The sequence below is a fragment of the Penaeus vannamei genome, unplaced genomic scaffold (genome assembly GCF_042767895.1).
Source record: "Penaeus vannamei isolate JL-2024 unplaced genomic scaffold, ASM4276789v1 unanchor5351, whole genome shotgun sequence".
Taxonomy (NCBI): Eukaryota; Metazoa; Arthropoda; class Malacostraca; order Decapoda; family Penaeidae; genus Penaeus; species Penaeus vannamei.
Window position 1 is genome coordinate 25001 of NW_027218329.1, and position 25000 is coordinate 50000.

The 25000-nt window shown below is 44.9% G+C and overlaps 1 protein-coding gene across 1 annotated transcript in view; it reads right to left on the bottom strand.

The window, feature by feature from the left end:
• Ppn (proteoglycan-like sulfated glycoprotein papilin) overlaps positions 1-25000 on the bottom strand; it is a gene marked incomplete at its 5' end in the record, with an annotated part of 71231 nt that overhangs the window by 23932 nt on the left and 22299 nt on the right. The window contains 11 exon segments of the mRNA XM_070120480.1: positions 560-751; positions 2477-2704; positions 4814-5065; positions 6617-6711; positions 9607-9841; positions 11002-11190; positions 12804-12975; positions 15843-15929; positions 18255-18383; positions 22614-22681; positions 24852-24993. Coding sequence (XP_069976581.1) covers positions 560-751; positions 2477-2704; positions 4814-5065; positions 6617-6711; positions 9607-9841; positions 11002-11190; positions 12804-12975; positions 15843-15929; positions 18255-18383; positions 22614-22681; positions 24852-24993 — 1789 coding nt within the window.

The following is a 25000-nucleotide window of genomic DNA, read 5'->3' on the forward strand; positions in this document are numbered from 1 at the left end:
GTAACAAATGGAATTAAAACTAAAATCTTAAAAAAAAAAAAAAAAAATCCCTTATCACCCTCTCTCCCTCCTTTATCACCCTCTCTCCCTCCCTTATCACCCTCTCTCCCTCCTCCCTCCTTTATCACCCTCTCTCCCTCCTCCCTCCTTTATCACCCTCTCTCCCTCCTCCCTCCTTTATCACCCTCTCTCCCTCCTCCCTCCTTTATCCCCCTCTCTGTGCTGGCGCAGCGGTAAGGTGCTGGTCTTGCAATCCTGCGGACCTGCGTTCGATCCCACGCCCGGCCAGTGAGTGGTAACCCCGGCCACTCCTTGCACACAGGGGGAGATTTAGGCAAAATAAAACAGGCAGTATGTCACAGCAAAGAATATCCATTGTAACAAATGGAATTAAAACTAAAATCTTAAAAAAAAAAAAAAAAAAAAAAAAATCCTTTATCACCCTCTCTCCCTCCTCCCTCCTTTATCACCCCCTCTCCCTCCTCCCTCCTTTATCACCCCCTCTCCCTCCTCCCTCCTTTATCACCCTCTCTCCCTCCTCCCTCCTTTATCCACTCACCTCCAGGCACCTCCACCTCGGCCTCCTCCGCCTCGCAGCCCTCGAAGAACCTCCCTGCCGCCTTGGTGACGCCGTCGGGGCAGCAGCCGAACCTCGAGGACTCGCACCCGCACGCCACCTCCAGGTCGGGGCCGCTGGCGGGGGTCTTGCCGTCCGGGCAGCAGGCGTAGGGGGAGTACTGGCAGCCGCATCCTGAGGGGGAAATTGGGGGGTGAAATAGGGAAATTGGGGGGAAAATAGGGGGTGAAATTGGGAAATTGGGGTAAATAGGGTGTGAAATTGGGAAATTGGGGGATAAATAGGAAGTGAAATAGGGGGAATAGGGAGTGAAATTGGAGAAAATGGGGGATGAAATTGGGGAAAATAGGGGTGAAATAGGGAAATTGGGGGATAAATAGGGAGTGAAATTGGGGGTCCATAGGTATTGCCGTCGGGGCAGCAGGCGTAGGGGGAGTACTGGCAGCCGCATCCTGAGGGGGAAATTGGAGGGTGAAATTGGGAAACTGGGGGGTGAGTGAAATTGCGGAAAATAGGGGATAAATAGTGAGTGAAATTGCGGGAAATAGGGGATAAATAGTGAGTGAAAATGGGGAAAATAGGGGATAAATAGTGAGTGAAATTGCGGAAAATTGGGGGTAAATAGGGAGTGAAATTGGGGAAAATAGGGAGTGATATTGGGAAATAGGGAGTGAAATTTGGGGTAAATAGGAGGCGTAGGGGGAGTACTGGCAGCCGCATCCTGGGGGGTGAAATTGGGGGGTGAAATTGGGAAACTGGGGGGTGAGTGAAATTGCGGAAAATAGGGGATAAATAGTGAGTGAAATTGCGGAAAATAGGGGATAAATAGGGAGTGAAATAGGGAGAATAGGGAGTGAAATTGGGGTTAAATAGGGGGAATACTGGCAGCCGCATCCTGAGGGGGGAAATTGGGGGGGTGAAATTGGGAAATTGGGGGATTAATAGGGGGAATTAAGAGAAAATTAGGGGGATTTGGGGAATAGGGAGTGAAATTGGGGGTAAATAGGGGGAGAACTGACGTAGGGGGAGTACTGGCAGCCGCATCCTGGGGGGGGGAGGGTGAAATTGGGGGTAAATAGGAGGTCTTGCCGTCGGGGCAGCAGGCGTAGGGGGAGTACTGGCAGCCACATCCTGAGGGGGTGAAATTGGGGGTAAATAGGGGGAGATAGGGAGTGAAATTGGGGGAAACAGGGGGATAAATAGGGAGTGAAATTGGGGGAAATTAGGGGGGATTTGCGGAAATAGGGAGTGAAATTGGGGGTAAATAGGGGGAGACCTGACGTAGGGGAAGTACTGGCAGCCGCATCCTGGGGGGGGGGAGATGAAATTAGGAAATTGGGGGATATATAGGGAATGAAATTGGGGGAGATAGGAGGGTGAAATGGGGAAATTGGGGGTGAAATTGGGGGTAAATAGGAGGTCTTGCCGTCGGGGCAAGTACTGGCAGCCGCATCCTGGAGGGTGAAATTGGGGGTAAATTGGGGGGTGTAATTGGGAAATTGGGGGAGTACTGGCAGCCGCATCCTGGGAGGGGGGGGAATTGGGAGGTAAATTGGGAAAATTAGGGGGGGATTGGGGTAAACTGGGAAATTGGGGTAATAGGGAGTGAAATTGGGAGGTAAATTGGAAATTGGGGGGAATAAGGAGTGAAACTGGATAAATTGGGACAGTGACAGTGGTAAACATGGAAATTGGATAATTAAAAACATAATTAATTAGGTAAATTAACACCCCTGAAAAATAAAATCGTTAACCCCCTTTTTCAAACCCACAAAGAACCGTTAAACCTTTTTTTCAAACATCTCCCCCCCCAAAAAAAAAAAATAAATAACGTTAACCCTATTTTTCAAACCCACAAAAAAACCGTTAAACCTCCTTTTCAAAAAAACAAAAACTCACCTTCCCCATTGGGTCCCCGAGCGATACCGACGCCGTCCGAACAACACCCGAATTCGAAGCTGTGACACGGGCAACCCTCCTCCTTATTCGCACTGCCAGCGGGGGTGTGGTTATCCGGACAACAGCCATGGGGCGTGTACTGGCACCCGCATCCCTCGTTATTCGGACCGCGAGCGACCGTCTCGTTATCCGGACAACAGCCGTACGCGCTGAACTCACAGCCGCAACCTGGAAGGGAGAAAGAAGGGTGATAAAAGGGAGAAAGGGAGATAGAAGGGTGATAGAAGGGAGAGAGGAGATAAAAGGGAGAGAGGAGATAGAAGGGAGAGAGGAGATAGAAGGGAGAGAGGAGATAGAAGGGAGAGAGGAGATAGAAGGGAGAGAGGAGATAGAAGGGTGATAAAAATGATAAAAGGGAGATAGAAGGGAGGAAAATGGGAGAAAGGGTGATAAAAGAGAGAAAAGGGAGAAAGGGTGATGAAAGAAAATATGGAGAAAGGGTGATGAAAGAGAGAAAAGGGAGAAAGGGTGACGAAAGAGAGAAAAGAGAGAAAGGGTGATGAAAGAGAGAAAAGGGAGAAAGGGTGATGAAAGAGAAATGGGAGAAAGGGTGACGAAAGAGAGAAAAGAGAGAAAGGGTGATGAAAGAGAGAGAAAAGGGAGAAAGGGTGATGAAAGAGAGAAAAGGGAGAAAGGTTGATGAAAGAGAAAGAAAAGGGAGAAAGGGTGATAAAAATGATAAAAGGGAGAGAAAAAGCGAGATAGAAAGGAGAAAGATGAAAAAAAGGGATATAGAAGGGAGATAAAAAGGAAAAAAGGAATAAGAAAAAGGGTGATAAAAAGGGATATAGAAGGGAGATAAAAAGGGAGAAAGAATATTAAAATTTGGAAATAATTTTTTTTCTTTCTCTCTCTCTCTCTCACTCACTCTCCCACTCATTTTCCACCCATCCCCACTTATTTCCCCATTCTTCATACCACTCACTTTCCCCATTCATTATCCCTTACCCACTCACTTCACCACTCCCTCTCCCACTCATTATCCCACTCACTTTCGCCACTCATTATCCCACTCACTCTCCCTCCCCCACTTATCATCCCACTCAATCCCACTCACTTTCCCACTCTCTCCCCTTTCCCCACTCATTATCCCACTCACTTTCCCCACTCATCCCACTCATCCCACTCACCTTGATGGAAGGGCCCCTTGGCCTCCCGAATATTATCCGGACAGCACCCGAACTCGTTGCTCAGACAGCAGCCCTCTCCGCTCTCCCACTCCCACTCACTCTCCCTTTTCCACTCATTCCCACTCATTCTCCATTTCCCACTCCTAACTTCACTTTCCCCACTCATTCCCACTCCCTTTCCCCACTCATTCCCTCTCCCACTCCCACTCACTCTCACTTTCCCCACTCATTATCCCTCTCACTATCCCACTCACTCCCCCTTTCCCACTCTCTCCCTCTCCCACTCATTCCCACTCACTCTCCCTTTCCCACTCACTTTCCCTTTCCCACTCATTCCCACTCCCTTTCCCCACTCATTCCCACTCACTCTCACTTTCCCACTCATTATCCCACTCACTTTCGCCACTCATTATCCCACTCACTCCCCCTTTCCCACTCATTCCCACTCCCTTTCCCCACTCATTATCCCACTCACTTTCCCTTTCCCACTCATCCCACTCACCTTGATGGAAGGGCCCCTTGGCCTCCCGAATATTATCCGGACAACACCCGAACTCGTTGCTCAGACAGCATCCCTCTCCGTTCTCCCACTCCCACTCATTCTCCATTTCCCACTCCTAACTTCACTTTCCCCACTCATTCCCACTCATTCTCCCTTTCCCACTCATTCCCACCCCCTTTCCCCACTCATTCCCACTCCCTTTCCCCACTCATTCCCACTCACTCTCCCTTTCCCACTCATTATCCCACTCACTCTCACTTTCCCCACTCATCCCACTCATTATCCCACTCACCTTGATGGAAGGGCCCCTTGGCCTCCCGAATATTATCCGGACAGCACCCGAACTCGTTGCTCAGACAGCAGCCCTCTCCGTTCTCCCACTCCCACTCACTCTCCCTTTCCCCACTCATTATCCCACTCACTTTCCCCACTCATCCCACTCACTCTCCATTTCCCACTCATTCTCCCTCTCCCACTCACTCTCCATTTCCCACTCACTGTCCCTTTCCCACTCATTATCCCACTCAATCCCACTCACTTTCCCCACTCATTCCCACTCCCTTTCCCCACTCATTCCCACTCACTCTCCCTTTCCCACTCATTATCCCACTCATCCCACTCACTTTCCCCACTCATCCCACTCACCTTGATGGAAGGGCCCCTTGGCCTCCCGAATATTATCCGGACAGCACCCGAACTCGTTGCTCAGACAGCAGCCCTCTCCGTTCTCTCCGTGGGCGGCCGTGTAGTTATCCGAACAGCATCCGAATAAGGAGAAGACACAGTCGGGGGGCAGGTGGGTCGTGGTGGGGGAGGGGGTGGTGGTGGGGGAGGGGGTGCGGGTGGAGGGGAAGGAGGAGAGGGGAGGGAGGGTGGTGGGGGGCACCAAGGTTGTGTCTGGGAGAGGGAAGAGAGTTGTTGTTATTTGTTGTTGTTGTTGTTATTTATTGTGGTTGTTGTTATTTGTTGTTGTTGTTTGTTGTTATTTGTTGTTGTTGTTGTTGTTATTTTTTGTTGTTGTTATTTGTTGTTGTTGTTGGTGGTGGTGATAAGTGTTGTTGTTGTTATTGTTGTTATTATTGTTGTTGTTTTGTTATTATTATTGTTGTTGTTATTATTGTTGTTATTGTTGTTGTTGTTGTTATTGTTGTTGTTGGTAATAAGGGTTGTTATTGTTGTTGTTGTTTTGTTATTGTTGTTGTTGTTTTGTTATTGTTGTTGTTGTTTTGTTATTGTTGTTGTTGTTTTGTTATTGTTGTTGTTGTTTTGTTATTGTTGTTGTTATTGTTATTGTTGTTGGTAATAAGGGTTGTTATTGTTATTGCTGTTGTTATTGGTAATAAGGGTTGTTATTGGTTGTGTCACTTATTGTTGTTGTTAATTTTGTTATTACTACTACTGTCATCATCTATTATTGATATTATCATTATTATTTTCATTATTATTATCACCATTATTGTCAATATCATCGTCATATTCATCATTATTATAATCATAATCATCATAATATTCAACACACTATACGAGGGTTCACCATACCCCCCCTCCCCCACCCTTCCTCCCCCCCATACCCCTCCCCTTCCACCCCACCCCCTCCCTCCCTCTTCCACCTGCCACCCCACTCCCCCCTCACCATACCCTCCCCCCTACACCATAGCCCTTCCCTCCACCACCCTTCCTCCCCCCTCCTTCCCCTCCCCCATACCCCCATACCCACCCTTCCCCACCCCTCCTACTCCCTACACCATACCCCTTCCCCATCCCCACATCCCCCACCCTCACCCCATATACCCATACCGAACCTTCCTCCCTCCCCCTCCTCCACCTCTCCCACCACTCCTCCTACCTACACCATACCCTCTAATTCACATACCCCCTTCCCCACCCCTTCCTCCCTCCCTCCCTCCCTCACCATACCCTCCCCCCTACACTATATCCCTCCTCCACCCCTCCACCACCCTTCCTCCCCACCCCACCCCATACCCCCTTCCTCCCCTCCTACACCCTAAACCCTCCCCCTCCCCTTTCCTCCCTCCACCATCCCCCTCCACCATACCCCCTACACCCACCCCCTACACCCCTTCCCTCCACCATCCCCCTCTCCACCACACCCCCTTCGCCTCCACCATACCCCCCTCCCACCCCTCCCCCTTCCTCCTTCCCCATACCCACCCATCCCCCCTCCCATCCTCCCACCCCCTCCCATACCCCACCACACCCCCTCCCATACCCACCCCTCTCCACCATACCCCCTTCCCCTCCACCATACCTTCCTCCCACCCCTCCTCCCCTTCCTCCATCCACCATACCCCTCCTCCCATACCCCCTCCCCCTACACCCCCTCTCCCTCCACCACACCCCCATACCCACCCAACCCCATACCCCCCTTCACCATACCCCCCAGCCCTCCCCCTCCACCATCCCCCTCCCATACCCCACCATACCCACCATCGCAGGGCCCGGAGCCCTCGCACTCCACGTCCTCGCAGCCGCGGAAGTCCACGCCCTTGGCCGGGGACACGCCGTCGGGGCAGCAGCCGAATCTGGGGAGGAGAAAGAGAAAATATGATAAATGGGGGAAATGGGAGAGAAAATATGATAAATGGGGGAAATGGGAGAGAAAATTTGATAAATGGGAGGAGGAGGAGAGGGAAGGAGGAGGAGGGAGACGCCGTCGGGGCAGCAGCCGAATCTGGGGAGGAGAAAATGTGATAAATGGGGGAAATGGGAGAGAATGGGTGATAAATGGGGGAGAAGGAGAAAGAGGTGATAAATGGGGGAGAAGGAGAGAGAGATGACAAATGAGGAAAGACGATAAATTGGGGATAAGGAGAGAATGGGTGATAAATGGGGGGAATGGGAGAGAAAATATGATAAATGGGGGGAATGGGAGAGAAAATATGATAAATGGGGGGAATGGGAGAAAATATGATAAATGGGGGGTATGGGAGAGAAAATATGATAAATGGGGGGAATGGGGGGAATAGGAGAGAATTGGTGATAAATGGGGGAATGGGAGAGAATGGGTGATAAATGGGGGAATGGGAGAGAAAATATGATAAATGGGGGGAAATGGGAGAGAAAATATGATAAAGGAGGGAGGAGGAGGAGGAGGAGAGAAAGAGAAGAAAAAAAGAAGGGCAAACAGATAGATAGATAGCCAGAGAGAGAGAGACAGACAAACAGACAGACAGACAGAAAAACAGATAGCCAGAGAGACAGACAAATAGACAGAAATAAACAGACAGACAAAAAACAGACAGACAGACAAATATCCGGACAGACAGACAAAAAGATAAACAATTACCCAGATGGACAAACAGATAGATAAACAGATAGACATACAGAAAAAGAGACAAACAAACAAATAGACAGACATACATACAGACAAAGACAAATAGACAAATAGGCAGATAGACAGATAGATAAAGAAACAAACAGAAGCAGACAAACAAACAGACAGATAGACAGAGAAACAGACAGACATCCAGCAAAACAAACAGACACAGAAACAGACAGAAAGATAGAGAAACGGAGAAACAGAGAAATAGACATCCAGCGAACCAACCAAACAGACAAATAAACAGACAGACAGACAACCAATCAACCAAACAGACAGAAAGACAAAAAATTGGCCAGATAGACAGGAAGACAGACAACCAGCCAGATAGACAGAAAGATAGAGAAACAGAGAAACAGAGAAGCAGATAACCAGAGAAAGACAGAGAAAGACAGACAGACAGACAAACAATTTGCCAGATAGACAAGTAGACACACAAACAGACAACCAAACAAACATCCCTCCCTCCCTCCAGACAGACAGACAGACATAGAAACAGAGAAACAGACACAGACAGACAGACAGACAGACAGACAGATAGACAGACAGACAGACAGGTAGACAGACAACCAACCACTCACTCGCTATTCCCGCAGTCGAACAGACAACCAAACAGACAAAGATAGAGAAACAGAGAAACAGAGAAACAGCCAGCCAGCCAGACAGACAGACAGAAAGATATAGAAACAGCCAGCCAGCCAGACAGACAGACAGAAAGATATAGAAACAGACAGACAGACAGACAGAAAGATATAGAAACAGACAGACAGACAGACAGAAAGATATAGAAACAGACAGACAGACAGACAGAAAGATATAGAAACAGACAGACAGACAGACAGAAAGATATAGAAACAGACAGACAGACAGACAGAAAGATATAGAAACAGACAGACAGACAGACAGAAAGATATAGAAACAGACAGACAGACAGACAGACAATGCCAGCCAGCCAGACAAAGATATAGAAAAAGACAAAGCCAGACAGACAGACACAGAAAGATAGAGAAACATAGACAGACAGACAGACAGACAAAGCCAGCCAGACAGAAAGATATAGAAACAGAGAAACAGACAGACAAAGCCAGCCAGCCAGACAGACAAAGCCAGCCAGCCAGACAGACAGAAAGATATAGAAACAGAAACAGACAGACAAAGCCAGCCAGACAGAAAAAGATATAGAAACAGAGAAACAGACAGACAAAGCCAGACAGAGAAACAGACAAAGCCAGCCAGCCAGCCAGCCAGACAAAGCCAGCCAGCCAGCTAGCCAGACAGACAGACAAAGCCAGCCAGCCAGCTAGCCAGACAGACAGACAAAGCCAGCCAGCCAGCTAGCCAGACAGACAGACAAAGCCAGCCAGCCAGCTAGCCAGACAGACAGACAAAGCCAGCCAGCCAGCTAGCCAGACAGACAGACAAAGCCAGCCAGCCAGCTAGCCAGACAGACAGACAAAGCCAGCCAGCCAGCTAGCCAGACAGACAGACAAAGCCAGCCAGCCAGCTAGCCAGACAGACAGACAAAGCCAGCCAGCCAGCTAGCCAGACAGACAGACAAAGCCAGCCAGCCAGCTAGCCAGACAGACAGACAAAGCCAGCCAGCCAGCCAGACAGACAAAGCCAGCCAGCCAGCTAGCCAGACAGACAAACAATTAGCCAGCCAGACAGACAGAGACAGACAGACAAAGCCAGACAGACAGGCAGACAGACAAAGATAGAGAAACAGACAGGCAAACAGACAAAGATAGAGAAACAGACAGACAGACAGACAGACAAAGCCAGACAGAGAAACAGACAGACAGACAGACAGAAAGATAGAGAAACAGACAGACAGACAAAGCCAGACAGAGAAACAGACAGAAAGATAGAGAAACAGACAGACAGACAGACAGAAAGATAGAGAAACAGACAGACAGACAGTCAGAAAGAGAGAGAAACAGACAGACAGACAAAGCCAGACAGAGAAACAGACAGAAAGATAGAGAAACATACAGACAGACAAAGCCAGCCAGCCAGCCAGACAGACAGACAAAGCCAGCCAGCCAGCCAGCCAGACAAAGCCAGCCAGACAGACAGACAGACAAAGCCAGCCACTCACTCGCTCTTCCCGCAGTCGAACTCCATCAGGCCCTCGCAGCCTTCCCCGTCGGCGCCCTCGGCCTCGGTGACCCCGTCGGGACAGCAGCCGAAGAGGGCGTTGGCGCAGAGAGGTGTGGCCACGCCCCCTGCCACGCCCCCTTCGCAGCCCTCGCCGTCGGGACCTCGAGCGATGCTGAAGCCGTCGGGACAGCAGCCGTGGAGGGTGTCCCGACAGGAGGACACCTTCGGGCAGCCTGTGAGAAGAAAGAAAAGGGATTAGATTTTTTTTTTTTTTTTTTTTTTGGGGGGGGGGATTTTTTTCTGGGATTTTTTTTCGATTTTTTTTCTCGATATTTTCGGATTTTTTAGATTTTCATTTTTTTTATTTTTTTTTCTTTCTCACTCTCTCTCTCTCCTTCCCTCCCTCTCCCTTTCTTTCTCTCTCCCTCTCACCTTCCTCCTTCTCTCCCTCCCCTTCCCTCTCTCTCACTTTACTCCTCCTCCTTCCTTCCCTCTCTCTCTCCTTCTCCTTCTCCCTCCCTTTATCCCTCTCTCCCTCTCACCTTTCTGGAAGGGACCCGCAGCGGGGGTGACCCTATCGGGACATCTCTCTTACTCCCTTTCTCTTCTTCCCTCTCTTTATCCCTCCCTCCCTTCCTCCTCCTCCCTCTCCCCTTCCCTCCCTTCCTCTTTGTCCCTCTCTCTCTCCTTCTCCCTCTCTTTATCCCTCTCTCTCTCTTTCTCTCCCTCTCTTACCTTTCTGGAAGGGACCCGCAGCGGGGGTGACCCTATCGGGACATCTCTCTCACTCCCTTTCTCCTTCCTTGTCCCTTTCTCCTCCTCCTCCTCCTCCTCCTCCTCTCTCTCTCCCTTTCCCTCTCTTTATCCCTCTCTCTCTCCTTCTCCCTCCCTTTATCCCTCTCTCTCTCCTTCTCCCTCCCTTTATCCCTCTCTCTCTCCTTCTCCCTCCCTTTATCCCTCTCTCTCCCTCTCACCTTTCTGGCACGGACCCGCAGCGGGGGTGACCCTATCGGGACATCTCTCTCACTCTTTCTCTATCTATCTGCCTCTCCCTCACTCCTCCTCTCTCCCTTTCTCCTTCTCTCTCTCCCTTTCCCTCTCTTTATCCCTCTCTCTCTCCTTCTCTCTCTTTATCCCTCTCTCTCTCCTTCTCCTTCCCTCTCTCTCTCCTTCTCCTTCTCCCTCCCTTTATCCCTCTCTCCCTCTCTCACCTTTCTGGAAGGGACCCGCAGCGGGGGTGACCCTATCGGGACATTCTCTCTCTCTCTCTCTCTATCTATCTGCCTCTCCCTCCCTCCTCCTCTCTCCCTTTCTCCTTCTCTCTCTCCCTTTCCCTCTCTTTATCCTTCTCTCTCCTTCTCCCTCCCTTTATCCCTCTCTTTCCCTCTCTCACCTTTCTGGAAGGGACCCGCAGCGGGGGTGACCCTATCGGGACAGCATCCGAAGGCCGACTGTAGACAATTCTCCTCCTCCTCCTCTCCCTCTTTCTTCGGTTTCTCTTTGTCTTGGCATTTCTTCTTCTTCTTCTGCTTCTTCTTCTTCTCTTTCTCCTTCTCCTTCTCCTTCTTCGTCTTGGGTTTTCCTGTAGTGGAAGAAAGAATGGATGAAGGAGAATAAAGAATAAGGATTACTGAAGAAGTTGATAAATGGAGAAATAAATTGAATGGAAATATTTAATTGAATTGAATAAAGAAATTAAATTTATTCATAATTAAATCAAACAAAATAAATAATTGAATTAAATCAAATTAAAAGATATATTAAATTAGATTAAACTAAATTGGGAAATCAAATGAAATCAAATTAAATTGAGAAATTAAATGGACTCTCTCTCTCTCCCTCTCCACCTTTTTCTCTCCCTCTCCACCTTTTTCTCTCCCTCTCTCCCTCCTTCCTTCTCCCTTCCTCTCCCTCTCTCTCTCCCCTTCCCCTCCCTCTCCCTCTCCCTCTCCCTCTCCCCTTCCCCCTTCTCCCTCTTCCTCTCCCCTTCCCCTCCCCTCCCACTCTCTCTCCCCTTCCCCTCCCTCTCCCTCCTTCCTTCCTTCCCTCCCTCCCTCCTTCCCCTCTCTTCCTCTCCCTGTCCCTCTCCTCCTTCTATTCCTCTCCCTCCCTGTCCCCCTCTCACCTTCTCCTCTCCCCTCCCCCCTCTCTTTCTCCTTCTATCCCTCCCTCCCTCCTCCTCCCCCTCCCCCCTTCCCTCTGCCTCTCCTTCCCTCTTCCTATCTCCTTCTCCCTCCCTCCCTCTTCCTCCCCCTCCCTCCCTCTCTCTCCCTATCTCCCTCCTTCTATCCCTATCTCCCCTCCCTCTTCCTCACTCTCTCTCACTCTCCCCTTCTCCCTCCCTCCCTCTCTCCCTATCTCCCTCCTTCTATCCCCCCTCCCTCTCTCCCTATCTCTCTTCCCTCCCCCCCTCCCTTTTCCCTATCTCCCCTCCCTCTCCCTCTCCCTCTCTCCCTATCTCCCCCTCCCTCCCTCCCTCTCTCACTCTCCCCCTCTCTCTCCCCTTCTCCTCTCCTCTTCCTCCCTCCCTCCCTCCCCATTTCCTCACCTTTCTCCCTCCCCCCCTCTCCTTTTCCTTCTCCCTCCCTCTCTCACTCCCCCCCTCCCTCCCTATCTCCTTCCCTCCCTCCCTCTCTCCTCCTCCCCCCTCCCTCCCCATTTCCTCACCTTTCTCCCTCCCCCCCTCTCCTCCTTCTCCCTCCCTCTCTCACCCCCCCCCTCCCTCCCTATCTCCTTCCCTCCCTCCCCCTCTCCTCCTCCCCCCTCCCTCCCCATTTCCTCACCTTTCTCCCTCCCCCCCTCTTCTTTTCCTTCTCCCTCCCTCTCTCACCCCCCCCTCCCTCCCTATCTCCTTCCCTCCCTCCCCCTCTCCTCCCCCTCCCTCCCTCCCTCTCCCTCTCTCCCCCTCCCCCCTCCCTCCCCATTTCCTCACCTTTCTCCCTCCCCCCCTCTCCTTTTCCTTCTCCCTCCCTCCCTTCTTCTCCCTCCCTCCCTCCCTATCTCCTTCCCTCCCTTCTTCTCCCTCCCTCCCCATTTCCTCACCTTTCTCCCTCCCCCCCTCTCCTCCTTCTCCCTCCCTCTCTCACTCCCCCCCCCTCCCTCCCTATCTCCCCCCCTCCCTCCTTATCTCCTTGCCTCCCTCCCTCTCCCTCTCTCCCTCCCTCTCCCTCCCTCCCTCTCTCCCCACTTCCTCACCTTTCCCCTTCTCCTTCGTCTTTTTGCCGTCTCCGAACGCGTCGATCTCGACTTCGTTCCCGGATCCGAACGCGTTGCCCGAGCCCGAGCCGAGCCAACCTGAGAGACCGGAGTCGAAGCCGTAGCCAGACGATCCGAAACCGGATCCTTCGGCTTCGTCGCTTAATAAAGTCTATAAAAAATAAATAAATAATAAGGAGTGAATAAATTAATATTTTTAAAATCATAAATGAATAAAAAATATTAGTAAATCAATTAATAATAATAATAATAATAATAATAATAATAATAATAATAATAATAATAATAATAATAAAATATTGACTCAACAAATAATAAACAATAATAAATATATAATAAATGATAAACATAAAATATATACTGAATAATTATTAAACAAAACAGATAATTAATAATAATTTACTAAATAAAGATAAATGATAAGCAACACATAACTAATGAAAAAAGACATTATATATATATATATATATATATATATATATATATACATATATATATACATATATATATATATATATATATATATATATATATATATATATATATATATATATGTATATATATATGTATATATATATATATATATATATATATATATATATATATATATATATATATAAATAAAGTAATATCTTATAATTGTTGTTCATATTATTACACATTAATGTATAATTAAGTAAAATAATATAAATATATAATTTTTAATTATTGAAGTACAATAGAGTAAACATGATAATAAATAATAATATTACAAGTAATTAATGGTTAAAATATAACCATTAATTAAATCAAAACCATTAATTAAATCAAAACCATTAATTAAATCAAAACCATCAATTAAATCAAAACCATCAATTAAATCAAAACCATCAATTAAATCAAAACCATCAATTAAATCAAAACCATTAATTAAATCAAAACCATTAATTAAATCAAAACCATTAATTAAATCAAAACCATTAATTAAATCAAAACCATTAATTAAATCAAAACCATTAATTAAATCAAAACCATTAATTAAATCAAAACCATTAATTAAATCAAAACCATTAATTAAATCAAAACCATCAATTAAATCAAAACCATTAATTAAAACCACTTTTTTGTGGCTTTGTTGGAGAAAGTTGCTCCACCACTGATAAAATTTGTGGGGATAGTGAGGGAGATATTTTTAAAATTCAGAAAAAAATGTCATGTATTTAAAAAGTAAGAAAAAAAAGTGTCATGTCTTTTAAATTTAAGAAAAAAAAATATGTATTGTATTAAAAAAAGTAAGAAAAAGACGAAAAAAATGTCATGTCTTTTAATTTTAAGAAAAAAAAAGTCATGTCTTTTAAATTTAAGAAAAAAAAGTGTCATGTCTTTAAAAAAGAAAAAAAAAACGAAAAAAATGTCATGTCTTTTAAATTTAAGAAAAAAATTGTATGTATTGTATTTAAAAAAAAAAGTAAGAAAAAAGACGAAAAAATGTCATGTCTTTTAAATTTAAGAAAAAAAAATGTCATGTCTTTTAAATTTAAGAAAAAAAATATGTATTGTATTAAAAAAAAAGTAAGAAAAAGACGAAAAAAATGTCATGTCTTAAATTTCAGAAAAAAAACGAAAAAAATGTCATGTCTTTTAAATTTAAGAAAAAAAATGCATGTATTGTATTAAAAAAAAAAAAGTAAGAAAAAAGACGAAAAAAATGTCATGTCTTAAATTTAAGAAAAAAAAACAAAAAAAAAAAATGTCATGTCTTTTAAATTTAAGAAAAAAAATGTATGTATTGTATTAAAAAAAAAGTAAGAAAAAGACGAAAAAAATGTCATGTCTTTTAATTTTAAGAAAAAAAAAGTCATGTCTTTTAAATTTAAGAAAAAAAAAGTGTCATGTCTTTAAAAAAGAAAAAAAAAACGAAAAAAATGTCATGTCTTTTAAATTTAAGAAAAAAAACGAAAAAAATGTCATGTCTTTTAAATTTAAGAAAAAAAAATGTATGTATTGTATTAAAAAAAAAAGTAAGAAAAAGACGAAAAAAATGTCATGTCTTTTAAATTTAAGAAAAAAAACGAAAAAATGTCATGTCTTTTAAATTTAAGAAAAAAAAAATGTATGTATTGTATTTTAAAAAAAGTAAGAAAAAAGACGAAAAAAATGTCATGTCTTTTAAATTTAAGAAAAAAAAACGAAAAAAATGTCCTGTCTTTTAAATTTAAGGAAAAAAATTTATGTATTGTATTTAAAAAAAAAAAGTAAGAAAAAAGACGAAAAAAATGTCATGTCTTTTAAATTTAAGAAAAAAAAACAAAAAAAATGTCATGTCTTTTAAATTTAAGAAAAAAATGTATGTATTGTATTTAAAAAAGTAAGAAAAAAAACGAAAAAAATGTCATGTCTTTTAAATTTAAGAAAAAAAAAGACGAAAAAAATGTCATGTCTTTTAAATTTAAGAAAAAAAACGAAAAAAATGTCATGTCTTTTAAATTTAAGAAAAAAAAATGTATGTATTGTATTTTAAAAAAAGTAAGAAAAAAGACGAAAAAAAATGTCATGTCTTTTTTTAAAAAATTAAGAAAAAAATATTTTTTTTATGCCTTTTGTGTTTTGTGTATTATTATTTTCAAATTATCTTGTGTATTTTATTCTATTTTATCTATTTACTTTTTCATCCATGCTGCTTTCCATTTTTTTTATCCACCACCGATAAAAATTGTGGGATACAAGCAGGGAAAATTTGATTTTTTTTTTTTGAAATATTAAATAACAAAAAAACATTTTGTTTGTCGACATTTGTATGTATTCTTTATCAATTAGAATTTAAATAAACCACTTTTTTGTGGCTTTTCGTATTTGCATACGTCCGCCACTGTAAAAATGTGGGGATTTAATTTAAATAACATTACTCCTTTAAAAAATCGTTAGTTAATGGTTACAAAGCAAAATAAATATGAATAAACCAAAAAAAAATTAAAAAGCGAAGAAAATTCAAAAATGTAAACAAATAACGGTCAAAAGCGCTTTGTTTACGTCGCTTACATTCGCCGACCGTCTAGAGCGGAGCCAGAAAACGGCGTTTTCTGTTTTCCGTTTTTCTTCCTCGTCTTCTTCGGGTTTCGAAGATGCCTATAAATGTTTCGTGGTTGAAATTATACCTTTTTTATTATCTTTCATTCTCTTATTCTCTCTTTTTTCCTCTCTTCGTTATAATTATTATCATTTTCTTTATTTGATATTTATTCTATCTCTTTTTTACCTTTTATCTTTTTTTTTCATTCCGTACTCTCTTCTATTCTCTATTCTTTCTTTATTTTTTTATTTTTTTTTTATTTTTTTCATATACATTTCTTTCTTTATTCATTCATCTCTTCCTCTCTTTCTTCCTTCGTTCTCTCCTTCCACCCTTCCCTTCCCTTCCTTCCTTCCTTCCATTCATCCATCCTTCTTTTCTTCCGTCCTTCCCTCTTTCCTTCATTCATTCATTCCTCCCTACTGCTTTCTCTGTTTCTCTCCATCTCCTTCCTTCTTCCCTCTTCGTCTATCTCTCTCTTTCTCTTCTCCCTCCATCTATCTATCCATCTCTCTCCCTCTTTATCGGGAACAGCTCTTCACGTCCTCTCTCTCACACTCTCTTTCTTTCCTTCTTCCTCCTTCCCCCTATTTCATCTTCTCCCTCTGTCGTATCTTCCCCTCTCTCTCTCATTCTCTCTCCCCTCTCTTCCTCCTTCCCTCCCTCTCTGCCTGACCCTACGTCCTCATCTCTCTTGCTCTCTCTCTCTCTCTCCTTCCCCCCCTCCTCTCTCTCTCTCTCCTTCCCCCCCCCTCTCTCTCTCTCTCTCTCCTTCCCCCCCCTCTCTCTCTCTCTCTCTCTCTCTTCCTCCATCTCCCCCCCCCCTCTCTCTCTCTCTCTCTCTCTCTCTCTCTCTCTCTCTCTCTCTCTCTCTCTCTCTAACCTTTTTCCTTTCCTTCCTTTCCTTCCCTTCCCTATCTACCCATCTATCCATCCATCTACCTCTTTATCTCTCCATCTCATCCCTCTTCCTTCTTTTCTATATTTCCTCTTTTTAGCTACCTATCCATCCATCCATCCACCCACCCATCTATCCATCCCTCTCCTTACTATCTATCCATCCCTCTATCCACCCATCCATTCATCCCTCTATCCACCCATCCATTCATCCATCTACCTACCCACCCATCCATCCTTCCATCTATCCACCCATCCATCCATCCAACTATCCATCAACCTATCCATCCATCCATCCCTCTTCTTATCGGGTACTCCTCTATTTATCCATCTATCCATCCATCTATACACCTATCCTTGTTTCCAACTATACATCTATCCATTCATCCATCCATCCATCAACCTATCCATCTATCCACCCATCCATTCCTCCCTCTATCCATCCATCCATCAACCTATCCATCCATCCATCCCTCTATCCCTCCCTCTCCTTACCGAGTACTCCTCTATCTATCCATCCATCCATCTATCCACTCATACATCTACCCATCCATCCATCCAACTATCCATCCATCCATCCCTCTCCTTACCGGGTACTCCTCTATTTATCCATCCATACATCCCTCTATCCCTCCCTCTCCTTACCGGGTACTCATCTATCTATCCATCTATCCAACTATCCATCTACCTACCCACCCACCCACCCATCCACCCATCCATCTACCTATCCATCCATCCCTCTACCGACCCATCTATCCACCCATCCATCCATCAATCCATCCACCCATCCATCTATCCACCCATCCGTCCATCTATCCACCCATCCATCCATCCGACTATCCATTCATCCCTCTATCCACCCATCCATACATCCATCTATCCATCTATCCACCCACCCATCCATCCATCCCTCTATCCATCCGTTCATTGATCCCTCTATCCACCCATCCATCAACCCACCTACTCACTCATCCATCCATCCATCTATCCATCCATTCATCCCTCTATCCACCCATCCATCCATCCATCCCTCTATCCACCCATCCATCTATCCCTCTATCCACCCATCTATCCATCCATCCCTCTATCCACCCATCCATCCATCCAACTATCCATTCATCCTCCCATCCCTCTATCCATCCATCTATCCATCCATCCATCTATGCTCCCATCCATCCATCCCTCTATCCACCCCTGCATTCATCCCTCTATCCATCCATCTATCCACCCATCCATCCATCCCTCTATCCATATATCCATCTATCCACCCATCTATCCATCTATCCATCCATCCATCCATCCCTCTATCCATCTACCTACCCATCCATCCCTCTATCCATATATCCATCTACCTACCCACCCATCCATCCCTCCCTCCCTCCCTCCCTCTATCCATATATCCATCTATCCACCCATATATCCATCTATCCATTCATCCATATATCCATCTATCCACCTATCCCTCTATCCCACCCTCTCCTTACCGGGTACTCCGTGGATCCGCTCTCCTCTCTTCCTGACCCTTCGTCGGCCAAGGTCTCTCCCGAGGCAAGGTCAAGGTCATCTCCCGAGGACGAGGTCAGGTCACCGGAGGAGCTCGAGTCGCCAGAGGTCTGGAAGTTGGGGAATTAAGTTGAAAGTTGGGGAATTAAGTTGAAAGTTGGGGAATTAAGTTGAAAGTTGGGGATTTAAGTTGAAAGTTGGGGATTTAAGTTGAAAGTTGGGGGATTAAGTTGAAAGTTGGGGAATGAAGTTGAAAGTTGGGGAATGAAGTTGAAAGTTGGGGAATTAAGTTGAAAGTTGGGGAATTAAGTTGAAAGTTGGGGAATTAAGTTGAAAGTTGGGGAATTAAGTTGAAAGTTGGGGAATTAAGTTGAAAGTTGGGGAATTAAGTTGAAAGTTGGGGATTAAGTTGAAAGTTGGCGAATTAAGTTGAAAGTTGGGGAATTAAGTTGAAAGTTGGGGAATTAAGTTGAAAGTTGGGGATTTGAGTTGAAAGTTGGGGATTTAAGTTGAAAGTTGGGGAATTAAGTTGAAAGTTGGGGAATTAAGTTGAAAGTTGGGGAATTAAGTTGAAAGTTGGGGAATTAAGTTGAAAGTTGGGGAATTAAGTTGAAAGTTGGGGAATTAAGTTGAAAGTTGGGGAATTAAGTTGAAAGTTGGGGAATTAAGTTGAAAGTTGGGGATTTAAGTTGAAAGTTGGGGAATTAAGTTGAAAGTTGGGGATTTGAGTTGAAAGTTGGGGAATTAAGTTGAAAGTTGGGGGATTAAGTTGAAAGTTGGGGGATTAAGTTGAAAGTTGGGGAATTAAGTTGAAAGTTGGGGATTAAGTTGAAAGTTGGCGAATTAAGTTGAAAGTTGGGGATTAAGTTGAAAGTTGGCGAATTAAGTTGAAAGTTGGGGAATTAAGTTGAAAGTTGGGGAATTAAGTTGAAAGTTGGGGATTTGAGTTGAAAGTTGGGGATTTAAGTTGAAAGTTGGGGAATTAAGTTGAAAGTTGGGGAATTAAGTTGAAAGTTGGGGAATTAAGTTGAAAGTTGGGGAATTAAGTTGAAAGTTGGGGAATTAAGTTGAAAGTTGGGGAATTAAGTTGAAAGTTGGGGATTTAAGTTGAAAGTTGGGGAATTAAGTTGAAAGTTGGGGATTTGAGTTGAAAGTTGGGGAATTAAGTTGAAAGTTGGGGGATTAAGTTGAAAGTTGGGGATTTAAGTTGAAAGTTGGGGAATTAAGTTGAAAGTTGGGGATTTGAGTTGAAAGTATGTTAAGTTGGGGGATTAAGTTGAAAGTTGGGGAATTAAGTTGAAAGTTGGGGAATTAAGTTGAAAGTTGGGGGATTAAGTTGAAAGTTGGGGAATGAAGTTGAAAGTTGGGGAATTAAGTTTGTTATGTTTGGGGAATTAAGTTTGTTATGTCTGGGGAATTAAGTTCAAAGTTGGGGAATAAAGTGGTATGTTTGGGGAATGAAGTTGAAAGTTGGGGAATGAAGTTGAAAGTTGGGGAATTAAGTTGAAAGTTGGGGAATTAAGTTGAAAGTTGGGGAATTAAGTTGAAAGTTGGGGAATGAAGTTGAAAGTTGGGGAATGAAGTTGAAAGTTGGGGAATGAAGTTGAAAGTTGGGGAATGAAGTTGAAAGTTGGGGAATGAAGTTGAAAGTTGGGGAATTAAGTTGAAAGTTGGGGGATTAAGTTGAAAGTTGGGGAATTAAGTTGAAAGTTGGGGAATTAAGTTTCAAGTTGGGGATGAAGTTTCAAGTTGGGGATGAAGTTTCAAGTTGGGGATGAAGTTTCAAGTTGGGGAATTAAGTTGAAAGTTGGGGAATTAAGTTGAAAGTTGGGGAATTAAGTTGAAAGTTGGGGAATTAAGTTGAAAGTTGGGGAATTAAGTTGAAAGTTGGGGAATTAAGTTGAAAGTTGGGGAATTAAGTTGAAAGTTGGGGAATTAAGTTGAAAGTTGGGGGATTAAGTTGAAAGTTGGGGAATTAAGTTGAAAGTTGGGGAATGAAGTTGAAAGTTGGGGAATGAAGTTGAAAGTTGGGGAATGAAGTTGAAAGTTGGGGAATGAAGTTGAAAGTTGGGGAATTAAGTTGAAAGTTGGGGAATTAAGTTGAAAGTTGGGGAATTAAGTTGAAAGTTGGGGAATTAAGTTGAAAGTTGGGGAATTAAGTTTGGTAAGTTGAGGAATTAGGTTGAAAGTTAGGGAATGAAGTTGAAAGTTGGGGAATGAAGTTGAAAGTTGGGGGATTAAGTTGAAAGTTGGGGAATTAAGTTGAAAGTTGGGGAATTAAGTTGAAAGTTGGGGAATTAAGTTGAAAGTTGGGGAATGAAGTTTCAAGTTGGGGAATGAAGTTGAAAGTTGGGGAATTAAGCTGAAAGTTGGGGAATTAAGTTGAAAGTTGGGGAATTAAGTTGAAAGTTGGGGGATTAAGTTGAAAGTTGGGGAATGAAGTTGAAAGTTGGGGAATGAAGTTGAAAGTTGGGGAATGAAGTTGAAAGTTGGGGAATTAAGTTGAAAGTTGGGGAATTAAGTTGAAAGTTGGGGAATTAAGTTGAAAGTTGGGGAATTAAGTTGAAAGTCGGGGAATTAAGTTGAAAGTCGGGGAATTAAGTTGAAAGTTGGGGAATTAAGTTGAAAGTTGGGGAATTAAGTTGAAAGTTGGGGAATTAAGTTGAAAGTTGGGGAATTAAGTTGAAAGTTGGGGAATTAAGTTGAAAGTTGGGGAATTAAGTTGAAAGTTGGGGAATTAAGTTGAAAGTTGGGGAATTAAGTTGAAAGTTGGGGAATTAAGTTGAAAGTTGGGGAATTAAGTTGAAAGTTGGGGAATTAAGTTGAAAGTTGGGGAATTAAGTTGAAAGTTGGGGAATTAAGTTTCAAGTTGGGGAATGAAGTTTCAAGTTGGGGAATTAAGTTTCAAGTTGGGGAATGAAGTTTCAAGTTGGGGAATGAAGTTTCAAGTTGGGGAATGAAGTTTCAAGTTTATCACTTTGGGGAATTTAGTAAAATTGGGGAATTAAGTTCAAAGTTGGGGAATTAATCTAAGTTTGGGAATTAAGTGTTAGTTGGGGAATTAAGTTGGTTTAGTTGGGGATTTAAGTGTTAGTTGGGGAAATTAAGTTTAAAGTTTAAGTTTGAAATTAAGTTTGCTACTTTGGGGAATTAAGTTTGGTAAGTTTGGGGAATTAAGTTCAAAGTTTGATAATATAAACATACAATATAAACACACACACGATCGTGAAAAAATAGACACACAAACACACACACACATGTGTCTGTGCTTGTGTGTGTGTCCCTCTCCCTTCTCTCTCTTACCTCTTCCTCCTCTTCCTCCTCCTCCCTTTTCTCCCCTTCCTCCTCCTCCTCTTCTTCTTCTTCCTCCTACTCCCCTTCCTTCCTCCCTCTCCCTTTCCCTCCCTCCCTCCCACTTTTCTTTCTCTCTCTCTTACCACCTCCACCTCCTCCACCACCACCTCCTCCTCCCTTTTCTCCTCTTCCTCCTCCCCTTCATCTCCTTCCTTCCCTTCCTATCCCTCCCTCTCACTTTTCTTCTTCCTCCTCCTCCTCCTCCTCCTTCCCTTCCTATCCCTCCCTCTCACTTTTCTTCTTCTTCTTCCTCCTCCTCCTCCTCCTTCCCTTCCTCCTCCTCCTCCTCCTCCTTCCCCTTCTTCCTCCTCCTCCACCTCCCTCCCTTCCCCCTCCACTTCCTCCCTTTCCTCCTCCCCTTCCTTCCTCTCCCTTTCCCTCCCTCTATCTTTTCTTTCCTCCTCTATCTTTTCTTTCTCTCTCTCTCTTTCTTCCTCCTCCTTTCCTCCCTCTCCCTTTCCCTCTCTCTATCTTTTCTTTCTCTCTCTCTCTTTTCTTCCTCCTCCCCTTCCTTCCTTCTCCCTTTCCCTCCCTCTATCTTTTCTTTCTCTCTCTCTCTCTCTTTTCTTTTTTTTCTGTCTCTCTTTTCTTCCTCCTCCCTTCCTTCCTTCTCCCTTTCCCTCCCTCTATCTTTCTTTCTCTCTCTCTCTTTTCTTCCTCCTCCCCTTCCTTCCTTCTCCCTTTCCCTCCCTCTATCTTTTCTTTCTCTCTCCCTCTTTTCTTCCTCCTCCCTTCCTTCCTTCTCCCTTTCCCTCCCTCTCACTTTTCTTTCTCTCTCTTTCTATTCTTCCTCCTCCCCTTCCTTCGTTCTCCCTTTCCCTCCCTCTATCTTTTCTTTCTCTCTCTCTCTTATCTCCTCCTCCCCTTCCTTCCCTCTCCCTTTCCCTCCCTCTATCTTTTCTTTCTCTCTCTCTCTGTTCTTCCTCCTCCCCTTCCTTCCCTCTCCCTTTCCCTCCCTCTATCTTTTCTTTCTCTCTCTCTCTTACCTCCTCCTCATCATCTTCCTCGTCACACACCTCTTCTTCGTCCACTCGATCTATTCCGAGAATCTCATCTGGGGGAAAAAGATAAGAGATAAGAGATGGAGATAAATATAAAGAGATGGAGATAGAGATAGAGAGATAAAAGATAAAGATAGAGAGATGAAAATGAAGATAGAGATAGAGAGATAAAGATAAAGATAGAGAGATGAAAATGAAGATAGAGATAGAGAGATAAAGATAAAGATAGAGATCGAGAGATAAAGATACAGATAAAGAGATAATTGGGGGGGAAAGAGAAGATAATAAATATAAGAATGAAAACAAACAAATCAAATTATAAAAATACAATAATCATCATTACTACTGATATGATCATAATAAATAATTGATTACTCTCAGTACATAATATAATAATAATGTAATATTATGATATAATACATAATAATAATGTTATAACATCATAAACTCATCATCTCCACAGGCATGGTTGTTACACGTCTCTTTCTCCCCCTTCTCCTCCTTCTCCTTCCTCTCTCCACCCTCTTCCCTCCTCCTTCCTACCTCCTACCTCTTCCCTCTTCACTTCCTCCTTCCTACCTCCTACCTCTTCCCTCTTCACTTCCTCCTACCTCCTACCTCCTACCACTCTTCCCTCCTCCTTCCCCTTCTCCTTCCCCCTCCACCCTCCTACCTCCTTCCTCCTCTTCCCTCCCTCCTCCCTACCTCTTCCTTCCTACCTCCTCTTCCTTCCTCCTTCCTCCCCCTTCTCCTCCACCCTCTTCCCTCCTTCCTCCTCCTCCTCCTCCCTCCTCCCCCACTCACCATCTCCACAGGCGTGGTTATTACACGTCTCCACCTCCCTGCTCCTCCTCCCTACCCTCTTCCTCCTCCTCCTTCCTCCCTCCTCCCTACCTCTTCCCTCCACCGTCTTCCCTCTTCCCTCCTTCCTCCTCCCTACCTCTTCCTTCCTCCCTCCTTCCCTCCTTCCTTTCCTTCCTCCCTCCTCCCCCAACAAGCCCACCTACTCACCATCTCCACAGGCGTGGTTGTTACATCGTCTCCTCCATCTCCCTCCTCCCTCGTCCCTACCTCTACCTCCCTCCTCCTTCCCTCCCTTCTCCTCCTCCCTTCCTCCTACATCCCTCCTCCCTCCTTCCTTCCCCCTCCCACACTCACCATCTCCACAGGCGTGGTTATTACACGTCTCCTCCACCTCCCTCCTCCCTAACTCTTACCCTTCCCTCCTTCCTTCCTCCTTCCTCCCTCCTCCACCCTCTTCCCTCTCTCCTACCTCCTACCTCCTTCCTCCTCCCTCCCCTTCCCTCCCTCCTTCCTCCTTCCTTCCCCCTTCCCCACTCACCATCTCCACAGGCATAGTTGTTACACGTCGCTTTCTCCCCCTTCTCCTCCCCCTCCTTCCCCTTCCCCTCCCTCCTACCGCTCTTCCCTCCCTCCTATCTCCTCCTTCCCTACCTCCTACCTTCCTTCCTTCCCTCCTCCCTCCTACTTACCTCCTACTCCTCCTTCCCTCCCTCCTTCCTCCTTCCTTCCCCCTCCAACACTCACCATCTCCACAGGCATGGTTATTACACGTCTCTTTCTCCCCCTTCTCCTTCTCCTTCCTACCTCCTCCTCCTCCTCCTACCACTCTTCCCTCCTCCACCCTCTTCCCTCCCTCCTACCACTCTTCCCTCCTCCACCCTCTTCCCTCCCTCCTACCTCCTACCTCCTTCCTCCTCCCTCCCCTTCCCTCCTCCTTCCTCCCTCCTTCCTCCTTCCTTCCCCCTCAATACTCACCATCTCCACAGGCATGGTTATTACACGCCTCCACCTCCTCCCCCTTCTCCTTCTCCTTCCTACCTACCTCTTCCCTCCCTCCTACCTCCTCCCTCCCTTTCCTTCCTCCTCCCTCCTCCTTCCTTCCCCCTCCAACACTCACCATCTCCACAGGCGTGGTTATTACACGTCTCCTTCCTCCACCCTTTTCCCTTCTCCCTCCCTCCCCTTCCCTCCTACCTACCTCCACCCTCCCTTCCCTCCCTCCCTCCTTCCTCCACCCTCTTCCTCCCTCCTCCCTCCCTCCTTCCTTCCCCCTCCAACACTCACCATCTCCACAGGCATGGTTATTACACGTCTCCTTCCTCCACCCTTTTCCCTTCTCCTTCCTACCTCCTCCTCCTCCTTCCTCCTACCCTCCCCTTCCCTCCCTCCTTCCTCCTTCCTTCCCCCTCCAACACTCACCATCTCCACAGGCATGGTTGTTACACGTCTCCAGGGCATAGGGCAGAGCATTGGCATCGCACTCAGCCACGGTCGCCTGCTGTCCGTTCTTGTAGCAGAGAACCTTCCTCGTCATGGTTCCTCCACCGCAGTCCTTGGAGCACTGTGGG